This window comes from Doryrhamphus excisus, linkage group LG17 (genome assembly GCF_037039965.1).
Source record: "Doryrhamphus excisus strain RoL-2023G ecotype Guam linkage group LG17, RoL_Dexc_Guam_v1.1, whole genome shotgun sequence".
In the NCBI taxonomy this organism is placed as follows: Eukaryota; Metazoa; Chordata; class Actinopteri; order Syngnathiformes; family Syngnathidae; genus Doryrhamphus; species Doryrhamphus excisus.
The window spans coordinates 12,458,370-12,469,907 of NC_136373.1; the positions used below are offsets into that span (position 1 = coordinate 12,458,370).

The window sequence follows — 11,538 nt, forward strand, 5'->3', positions numbered from 1 at the left end:
AACTAAAGCGATCTAGTCAGCTAGTGAACCACTTAAAGCTACAGTTTATACTTGTTTTGTTTTTAGTAGTGATGTCATGACATTTGGTAAGGACAAGTATACAGGTACAGTTTGTCAAACCCAACTTGCACCATTTACAATTAAATCTAAATGTAAAAAATTATAGCTACAAAAAGTTATTGTATCAGTGCATTCTTAACTGTATGATACTATTACGGCACTTGTTTGTACCACATCAGTATTGAATTGTGTCTGATCTGATTGTAAAGTTGGAGGTCACAGCCATTGGATGCTCTGATTGTCCGCTGTACCTTTAAGGGAACTACACGCTTTTTTTCATCCACCAGATTCTGCGCGAAAAGAACCCCCATCAATTCACAGGACCCTTTATTCCCAGAGTGCAGCAGATGAGGAGGGACTATTGCTGGAGCGCTTTTTGCCTCCTCTGCATTGTTCTTTTTAGTTTGTGAGATCTGCTGCATGAAAATATACTCTGTTGTAATTATTCTACTCTTGTTTGTGTTCTTATTGGTTAGACTTGAGACATGTGTATTTCTGCAGTCTGCCTGCTTATGGGATTACTATTTTGTGCCCAGTACCGGTGCTCGGCGTGTCCCGGTAGCTGTGAATGTTTTGTTGTCACTCGTACAGTGAAGTGTATCTCTAAGGATCTTCTCACGGTGCCACAAGGAATCCCCGGATATGCAAGGACTGTCATCATTACAGGGAATAATATTCACAAGATTGGACCCCATTCCTTTGCAGAGCTGGAGAACGTTTCCAATGTCATTCTAAGCAATAATGGGTGAGAATGCACGGAATCATACCACACACTCTTGAGTTGTGTGTATATGTTAACCGTTGTCGTTGTCTCCACAGGATCACAGCAATGGCTTCCCACAGCTTCTCTGCTCTCGTCAACCTGCGCTTCCTGGACCTTAGTGGCAACCAGCTGGCACTCATCCACCCAGAGGCTCTCAGCATCCCCGGCAGTCCTCTGCAGGAGCTCAACCTGAGCCGCTCACTCTACAACTTCACCGCCCTGACGGACCTCACAACAGCTCTGCGATGGGGAGACCTTCGGGGGCTTCTCCGCCTGGACCTTTCTGGGAATCACCTGGCACTTCTTCCACCGGGGATGTTCTCCCATCTTCCTAATCTGCAGCAGCTCTTCCTGGCTAACAACTCTCTTGCGGCAGTCTACACCGGAACCTTCTCCGGTATGAATGACTTGGAACTGCTTGACATGACGCACAACGCCTTCAGGACATTCAGAGAGGATGATCTCAAAGAGTTGGAGAAGCTCGGGAACATCCGAATCCTTCTGGGAAACAACCCTTATTCCTGCTCTTGTGAAATCCAGAGCTTTGTTACCTGGTTGAACGAATCGCGGGCTCAGGTGGACATGGAGGCTGTGAGGTGCACCTCTCCTAAAGTGTTAACCAACACCCGGGTGAGAGGGCTCGGGGTGCGAACCATTGGATGTGTCATTCCGGTCCAAACAGAGATGACCGACCTCACGTTACAGACGTCCTACGTCTTCCTGGGGCTGGTGCTGGGCTTTGTGGGCATGGTCTTCCTCTTTGTGCTCTACCTCAATCGCAAAGGCATGAAGAGGTGGATTATCGAAATGAGAGACGCATGCCATGATGTCATGGAGGGTTATCACTACCGATATGAGATCGACTCAGACCCTCGCTTGGGACACATCTGTGCACACGATGACGGCAGCAGGGCGCAAGAGCATTCAGGATTATCTCTGTCACAGCAGCTGCCCAATGACACTTGCATTGTTCCTGCAGGCCCACAGGTCAAAAAGATGAGCGCATCTCCACGTGGAAACTTAAGATCTCCCTCTGAAGCTATTTAAGACAACATGTTTTAGATTAGACTATTTACAGCCAGTAGATTCATTTACGTCTCTGAGCTTGTGCATGCACTGTAGTTCTAACGGATAAACCTTCCTTTCAAAGTGCCTTCTTTGCTTGGATAGCACGAGAACAGGGGTCTCAAACACGCGACCCTGCAAGCCAAATGTGGCCCGCAGGGCACTAGTTTGAGGCCCCCGCCTTGATATGAAAGTTTAATGTTAGTGCGGCCCCCGCAAGTTTGATATGGATGCTGTATGGTATCATGTACCCAGAAAAAATGATTACGTTTGATTAATGTTCATGTTAAAGGTTAAATAACTGTTAATAGTTATCCTCCCTATCCGTGTGGAAGTGGTAAGTTTTTGGCTATTTAAGTTTAAAGGAAATAACTTGAAGGCTACCGTTTAGGTCGCTAGCTCTCTAGTTTGCGAGTTAGCATGTGTCTCAAGACCCTGCAGTTGCGCAATATGTTGTAAATAAAAAGAGTATAAATGTGACTATAGTCGTGTTTTGTCATGTCTACAGGGCTCTAATAATGCTTTGTTCATTTTAATCTGAAAAAAATAATTTGTCTACCCACCAACTATATGTGGTTTCTTAAGTCTTTATTATTTGCTGTTTTATTTTTATTTATTTATTACTGATTGATTGATTTTCTTTATTCTTGATTTGTTTATTTATTTTTCATCTTATTTTGTGCAGAAAAATAAAAATTAAGATATTTGAGAACAGTTGAATGTTTTATCAGAGCTTTTATTGTAGAAAATCGGAACCAAAGCACTGAAAAAGTTTGTATATTTTTCTGTTTTTAATAAATGTGTTTTTTTGTTTTTTTTTTGGAAAACCTGATGTGGCCCAGCCTTGCCCAGACCCTAGTTCCAGTGGCCCCCAGGTAAATTGAGTTTGAGACCTCTGCATTAGAATTTTTTTTTTTGTAGGGTTACTATCTTAGATTTGTACAAATATATGCTTCATTCGGAGCTTATGTTTGATGATAAGCTTGTAAAATGTTTTGAAATGTATTTTTCTGTTTATTTGTAGTTTATTTGTTATTGTCATAAACGATTAATCGGTAGATAATTTTGTAATTCATTTATAAAACACTTTCAAATTCAAAATATTCACATTTGAGAGGCTGAAATCTGAGAATATTTACATATTTAAATCAAAACATGATTAATCGATTGCTAAAATAGTTGTTGGTTAATTAGGTAATCGATTAATTGTTGCAACCCCAGTTATTTTATTACATGCTAAAGAAACTCATAGAATAGTTATAATGATGTTTTTACATTGACTGTACAGGAGTAGGAATTGAACAATATGATTATTATTGGCGGCAGCACAGTAGAGTAGTGGTTCGCAAGTCGGCCTCCCTGAGAAGAGACAAGGACAAGGTCACATCCCAAAAGCATGTTTATGTCTCGCCAAGCAAGTCTCAACTGTGTGTTTGTGTGAATAGTTGTTTGCCACGCGTCTATATAAATAAAATGTATATTTATTATTATTATTATATCTGCCCTGTGACTGACTGGCTATCAGTATAGGGTGCACCCCACCTCTTGCTGAAAGCCAGCTGGGCTTCAGCTCCAACCTTGACCCCAACCCGAGAGGTTATGCGTGATAGATATTGGATGGTAATGCATTGTTATTGTTGAGTAGAAATTAACTGCATTGTAGTTAGAGTTGCTTTTAATATTTTGCATCCCTATTTGTACCTTGTAATGGGGGCAAAATATTAGAAACAGCAACTCCATTGCAAAATACAACAAGGGTATTACAACATGACATTAAATATGGAGGTGTGGCTAATGAAGTGTATGCTAATGATACTAGTTTTTTCAGTGGCATGATAAATAAATGAGAGTATACACAGTATAATTGCGAAGCACATAGAATTTATACTGTAATCCTTATTGTGTGTTACCCATAAAAAATAAAAGCATATTTGCTGTTATTTATTTTTCTCGAGCGACTTTATGGTGAGCACACTTCATTTCACAGCAGGTAAGGAGGCCTTGCTGTTTCCATTTGAAAGGCTGGGTTGATTAAGTGCGTCCACTGTGGGGAAAATAGGGCAGAATGAAAGATTTCTTTCTTTACTACACCTGCTGGCTCGGCTGTATGTGAGAATATGTGTGTACATATTTTTGCTGTTAACCCCCCTCCTCCATATTGTACTTGTTTTTTATCCCTGCTCCTCTTTGTTATCGTCTGTCATTCCTCCCCCTCCTCCTGTGCATTAATATCCGCCTATCGTGACGTCACTACTTACCTGTGGGTGGCTGCCCTGCTAGCAAAGATTAGCTTTAGCCGCAGGTAGTAGCCAAACATTGGGCGACAACTCGACAACGCAATAAAGTGCTCTCACTTTAAATTCCTTTAAAATGCTTTAAATTCCGCTTCTTCCTGTGTTTAGTGTTTAGTGAAAGCAAGTACATTTCTTGTAAGTTGGAACCTTTTCTTTCATTTTTGAGACGTTAGCGCAGGGAATTTTTCTTTCCTTTACGACTTCCGCACTCAAAGTCATTTGTGATACCGTTTGACGTAAACTACACACTCTTATGCGGTAAGTGCTCCTTTTGTTGTTTATTTTGTGTGGGGTGTAACACTTCCTGTTGCAAAACAAAGCAAGTCGTTGCATTCGTTTTGTGAATGTAATTCAGTGTAACATGTCAGGAGGAGTCATGTCTTATTCGCTGCATTGCTGTGTGGAAGTTGACTTGTGTATTGTTGTGTATTATTGTGTTGAACAATCAGGTCAGAGGGGTTCTGAGCCATGCCTGGCCGCAGCACTGGGCCCCCACCGGCATCCCGCCACCATAAACATCATGGCTCCAGACCAGGGAAGTACAGTCACGCTCCGGCTATACTAAGGGAGAATACAACTAACCAAGACTCCTACAAGGATCCTCATGGAGATCATCCTCACTATGTCCACTTCCGCTACTCCGAGACCAAACATAGTCGTAAAGCACCCCCACGCAATGGCGCCGCAAGGGGCTCAGACACTATAGGATTCATTCCTGGCTCCGCAGACAGCACGCCTACCAGCAGACATGCCTGTGGCTCCTGTGCCTCCATGGGCTGGAGCGGCTGCAAGGCCCTTATCTGTTGCGTACTGACCTGTGGATTTTATGGCAGCCGAGAGCCTTGCCTGCCTGTTACTGAGAGCTCCACAGACCATCCCCCTAAAGCGAGTGGCGAGCCCCACCCGCCTAATGACATAGCTGTTACCAACTCCACTCCACTTGAATCCAGCAAGTCCCCTAAAACCTATAAATTGCCCACAAATGACAGCTTCCGCTACCCGGATGTGCGTATTGCAGGTCAGACGGTGAGGTATCCGGTATCGGCCCCTAAGCGGACCCGAACACCAGGCCGGGGGGAGAGCCATCGGCCAATCAGCAACACTAGCCTGTTATCCCGTGAGGACTATGACTTGGATGACATGAGTGACACGGGCACAGATATTGACTCGCTCATCACTAAGAAGCTGCTGGAGTTGTACGCCCTGCACCAGATCGATCAGCTGGCCAAGTGCACCTCCGACTCATCATTCTCCCGCAAGACCAATGAGATCAGCGAGCTCATATACAGCATCGCTCAGGACTACAACCTGGAGGAGCAGGAGGCCGAGTGCAAGCTGGTGCACGGAGTCATTCGCATCAGCACCCGCAAGGGGAAAAGAAACAAGAGTCATCATTCTGCAGGACAGCGTCCTAATGGGCGGAGTGACGGCACGCTGCCTGACAGCGGCAACGAGACCATGACCAACACCTTCATGAGCAGCGACTGTAAGATTTGCTCAACCTTACACCCCACCACACACCAGACACACGTGACCATGAGAGTTATTTGTTTGTCCTCCTCTTCACCCCATCTGTAGTTCCAGAGGTGAAAGTGTCGGAGCAGACGCCCTCGGACGAGCTGGCCAGGAAAATGAGACATTACAGTGGCAGAAGTGAGTTCCACAAAGTCTCATATTATGTTTTTCAGCTATCTCAATTCAGACGATACACAATAGGGTACAGTAATCCCTTATTTATCGTGGTTCATTGGTTCCGGGGATGTCTATGATACGTGAATTTCTGCAAAGTAGGATTCTTTATTTATTAACCGAATATTTTTGTAGACAAAACATACTGTAGAAAACCTGTCACAACCTTCTAAATACATTATTATATTATTAGCACCATCATTAGAGCCCTCTAGACATGAAGTAACACCCCTATAGTTACATTTGTGCTCGTATTACCCAATATAGTAGGCATAATAAAAGTAAAAAGCCACTTAAGACCTTCTAAATACATTATATTATTAGCACCATCATTAGAGCCCCCTAGATATGAAGTAACACCCCTATAGTTACATTTGTGCTCGTTTTACCCAATATAGTAGGCATAATAAAGCTATTTAAGACCTTCTAAATACATTATTACATTATTAGCACCATCATTAAAGCCCTCCAGACATAAAGTAACACCCCTATAGTTACATTGTGCTCGTATTACCCAATACAGTAGGCATAATAAAAGTAAAAAGCCATTTAAGACCTTCTAAATACATTATTATATTATTAGCACCATCATTAGAGACCTCTAGACATGAAGTAACACCCCTATAGTTGCATTTGTGCTCCTTATTACCCAATATAGTAGGCATAATAAAAGTAAAAAGCCATTTAAGACCTTCTAAATACATTATTATATTATTAGCACCATCATTAGAGCCCTCTAGACATGAAGTAACACCCCTATAGTTACATTTGTGCTCGTATTGCCCAATATATTAGGCATAATAAAAGTAAAAAGCCATTTAAGACCTTCTAATTACATTATTATATTATTAGCACCATCGTTAGAGCCCTCTAGACATGAAGTAACACCCCTATAGTTACAGTTGTGCTCGTATTACCCAATATAGTAGGCATAATAAAAGTAAAAAGCCATTTAAGACCTTCTAAATACATTATTATATTATTAGCACCATCATTAGAGCCCTCTAGACATGAAGTAACACCCCTATAGTTACAGTTGTGCTCGTATTACCCAATATAGTAGGCATAATAAAAGTAAAAAGCCATTTAAGACCTTCTAAATACATTATTATATTATTAGCACCATCGTTAGAGCCCTCTAGACATGAAGTAACACCCCTATAGTTACATTTGTGCTCGTATTACCCAATATAGTAGGCGAAATTGCAGCATGGGACATATTTGGCCCCTGGGGGCCTGAGTTTGACACACATCGTATTATTATTACTCTCATTATTATATTAAAAAGTCATTTTTACATGAAATGGGACCTTTTAAGATAGCAACCACTGGGCGGTAGACCAATACTGACCCTAAAGCACAGAGAAAAAAATAGTTTTTTGTCATTATTTTCTATAATAATCTATATAAATCTACAGACTGGGCTACTATAACTTCAAAACAGGAAGTGGTTCCATTGCTAGCCGCATTAAGCACTGTATGATTAGCGGTTGGATCCGCATCCTCATCATAATGGTATTAAGCTGCTTCCCAGTAATATGGCACCCAGTCACAGTGAAAGCGCCACATTCCTGTCTTTTCTTCCCGTTTTACGTTCCCTTATTGGGTCGGTCACCTTACACCTGGCGATCAATCCGTGTCCACCCCTCGAGCTGAGCGTGTCACATGACAGATTAAGTCACATTAAATATATGTCACAAGATGTCCTGCGGTTTGTTGTCATTTTAGTGAGCAACTAGGATTTCAGATGGATTACTGTGCAGCAGCATGGGTTTTTTTGTTGTTGTTGTTCTGCAAAGACGCGGGTGAAAGAACAGGGTGTCTTGTTACATGTCTTTGTGTCGCTGGTACGTTCACACCGCTGTCAAGGATTGTATCGGCTTAAAAAAAAAAACATGATACGATTTTAAGAAACAACGTGAAGAAGTCTGGTGGAATAAAAAAATAATTCATAAAAAAATGTAACAGCTTTTTCTGGTGCTGATAATGAAATATATGCAATTATGTCTACAGTGACACAAATGCAGAGTTATTGACGTGCTAACTTAAGTTCATTTTTCGAATGTTCTGTACTCCTGTTTCCATGCCGTTGTGAAATACTTCTTTTAATGCATTTTGAACCAGTAAAAATGTGTCGTTTCTTGGCACACTTCACTGGCCAATTTTATGCTAGTCATTAGCTTTTGACTACATGGTATTTACATTAGCACTTTATTAATGTGTGTCACTAATTAATAATCCATTAATTGTTTTGTTATTAAATCGGCCAGATTAGCCAGTCATGACAATTACAGGAAAAAAAAACATGGATAATTACCAGTGTTCAACTTTTCCCTGACCGGCATTTTGTTTTTACACTTTTGTTACGTGCCATCTTACACTAGACACCTATGGAAGGTAACAACGGATGCACCCATAAAATGTCCTGAAATGCATTTTCAATTAAATTTTACTAATGGAAGATTTACAGGCATACAGTATACAGTATTCTACTTAGGAAATGTGCAGTTACATGACATCATGTCTTGTCAAAGCATCTTCCTGCTGGAAAATGTTGAGTGAATTGACTTGTGAGACAGCACCCTTCTGCTGCAGCATAGAAATGGCACCATCAAACTGTAAATTACCTGGAAAAAAGTAATTGGTAAGCAGCAAAACAGCCCAGGCCATCACACTACCACCACCATGTTGTACTGTTGGTTTGATGTTCCTTTTTTCAAATGCAACGTTACTTTTTGTAATGGGACACACACTTTCCAAAAAGTATTCAGAGTATTTTCCCGAAAGTCTTATCCCAGTACCCCATTTTTGGGTAGTTATTTTTATAATTTTAGAAATATTTCAATGTTGTGCTTCTGAATTTGGATATTATTTTTAACTTCTTTCTTTTAATGTTATGACTTAAGCCTTAACTTTGCTTCTTCCTGCTCCTTTTCAGACATGTGTAGTAATGAGGTGTTGTGTGTGTGTATGTATGTATATGTATGTATGTGTATACATACATACATACATATATATACACATACATACATATATATACACATACATACATATATATACACATACATATATATATATATATATATATATATATATATATATACACACACACACACCTCATTACTACACATGTCTGAAAAGGAGCAGGAAGAAGCAAAGTTAAGGGTTAAGTCATAACATGAAAGAAGTTTAAAAAAATATCCAAATTCAGAAGCATAACGTTGAAATATTTCTAAAATAACTACCCAAAAATGGGGTACTGGGATAAGACCTTTAGAGAAACAATAATGTAACATAGTATGCATGTCTAAAATAAATTAGAAAGAAAAACCCTTCCCCCAACTGCACTTTGCAAACCCCTCCCTTTAGATGTCAATCTTGTCCCCCCGAGCACACAGTCACTAAGTGAAAAAACTACTCAGGAATGTTTGTACATGTAGTACACAGTTAGTACTTGCCAGAAATTGCTACAGTTATGGTATAGCGTCCCTGGCCAATTGTTTGTGTGCTTTATCTCAGTGCATGTCCACTTTCCGCGAAATGCAAATGCTATGTCTCTGTTTCCAGCACATTCGTCCAGCACCGCCACGGCCTATTCACCCTACCAGCATGACACAGAGACAGACTCGTCAGGCGCTCCGCTGCTGCTTCTCTGAAGGCCAACAAGGTCATGTTAGGGTTACCGGTTGCCATCCGGGCTTTCATTTATGCTGTTACCGAGTTCTGGCTGGCTCATTTTAGTGCTGCTACTTGTTACAAGCTGTCCTGGTGTCATTGCCCTCTCTCTCTCTCCAATCAACACTTTTTATATACAGAGAGAGAGCACATTCATTTTTATACTACGTATTTGTAAAGTGCTTGGTTGGTTTGGCAGTCAGACTGCAGGAATCTTATGGAAGCAATTGTGCAGGTTCAGTCAGGGCTCATTGACTCAGGCCTTTTTTTTTATGTCGCTGAATTGATGTTTTGACCTTTGTTTTGAAGCCATATTTCCTGCCAGGTTAAGTTACTCTCTGGGTTGTTCAACCTCATGTTGTTTTTTTTTTTTAGTCATTGAGGCGGTGAGTACTGTTTTGGACAGAATAATTACTGCTTGTGTCATTCCATGTTAGTTCAATAAAGATGTATATTTGTATTTGATTGTTTGCATTTTAGTGTTTTAAGATGCATGTCATAATTCTAAATATTTGTGTAACTTGTGCAGTACTAGTGTTAATACATACACTGGGAACACTTTACAATTAGTTACACAAAGGAAGGAACCTACCAAACTGTTCTCAATGAGTTCCTCAGTAACTACTCTATGGGCCTTAATCATTAGTTCCTCTATAACAACTCGAAATGTATGTGCCTTTGTCATTACGTAGTTGGTAACTACTCAAAATGAATGTGCCTTAGTCATTAGTTCCTCAGTAACAACTCTGAATTTATGTGCTTTTGTCCTCAGTAACTACTCTGAATTAATGTTCCTTAGTCAGTTCCTCGGTAACTACTCTAAATTGATGTGTCTTAGTCATTAGTTCCTCAGTAACTGCTCTAAATGTATGTGCCTTAGTCATTAGTTCCGCTGTAACTACTCGAACTGTATGTGCCTTCGTCATTACATAGTTGGTAACTACTCAAAATGGATGTGCCTTAGTCATTAGTTCCTCAGTAACAACTCTGAATTTATGTGCTTTTGTCCTCAGTAACTACTCTGAATTAATGTGCCTTAGTCAGTTCCTCGGTAACTACTCTAAATGTATGTGTCTTAGTCATTGGTTCCTCAGTAACTACTCTGAATGTATGTGCCCTAGTCAGTTCTTCATTAACTACTCTAAATGTATGTGCCTTAGTCAGTAGTTTCTTGGTAACTACTCTAAATGTATGTGTCTTAGTCATTAGTTTTGCTTAGCTTCTTAGTTTCACTTACGCAGTTTTTCATTGGTTTCTTATTAGTTCCTCAATAACTACTCGAAATGTATGTGCCTTAGTCATTAGTTTGTCAGTAGTTCCTCAGTAACAACTCTGAATTTATGTGCCTTAGTCAGTTCCTCAGAAACTACTCTAAATGTATGTGTCTTAGTCATTAGTTTTGCTTAGCTTCTTAGTTTCACTTACGCAGTTTTTCATTGGTTTCTTATTAGTTCCTCAATAACTACTCGAAATGTATGTGCCTTAGTCATTAGTTTGTCAGTAGTTCCTCAGTAACAACTCTGAATTTATGTGCCTTAGTCAGTTCCTCAGAAACTACTCTAAATGTATGTGTCTTAGTCATTAGTTTTGCTTAGCTTCTTAGTTTCACTTACGCAGTTTTTCATTGGTTTCTTATTAGTTCCTCAATAACTACTCGAAATGTATGTGTCTTAGTCATTAGTTTGTCAGTAGTTCCTCAGTAACAACTCTGAATTTATGTGCCTTAGTCAGTTCCTCAGAAACTACTCTAAATGTATGTGTCTTAGTCATTGGTTCCTCAGTAACTACTCTGAATGTATGTACCCTAGTCAGTTCTTCATTAACTACTCTAAATGTATGTGCCTTAGGCAGTAGTTTCTTGGTAACTATTCTAAATGTATGTGTCTTAGTCATCAGTTTCGCTTAGCTTCTTAGTTTCACATACATAGTTTTTCATTGGTTTCTTATTAGTTCCTCAATAACTACTCGAAATGTATGTGCCTTAGTCATTAG

General features: G+C 40.1%; 2 protein-coding genes across 2 annotated transcripts; both read left to right on the forward strand.

Moving 5' to 3' along the window:
- The first annotated feature begins 538 nt into the window (after positions 1–538).
- Positions 539–3,385, forward strand: LOC131136986 (trophoblast glycoprotein-like). Its single transcript, XM_058084401.2, has 2 exons — positions 539–805; positions 880–3,385. Exons 1-2 carry the CDS (start codon positions 546–548, stop codon positions 1,868–1,870), a joined length of 1,251 nt encoding a protein of 416 aa, XP_057940384.2. The 5' UTR covers positions 539–545; the 3' UTR covers positions 1,871–3,385.
- Positions 3,386–4,144: 759 nt separating this feature from the next.
- On the forward strand, positions 4,145–10,006 carry kdf1a (keratinocyte differentiation factor 1a). The gene is made up of 4 exons (XM_058084402.2): positions 4,145–4,440; positions 4,632–5,668; positions 5,761–5,835; positions 9,439–10,006. Exons 2-4 carry the CDS (start codon positions 4,651–4,653, stop codon positions 9,525–9,527), a joined length of 1,182 nt encoding a protein of 393 aa, XP_057940385.2. The 5' UTR covers positions 4,145–4,440; positions 4,632–4,650; the 3' UTR covers positions 9,528–10,006.
- The last annotated feature ends 1,532 nt before the right edge of the window (positions 10,007–11,538 follow it).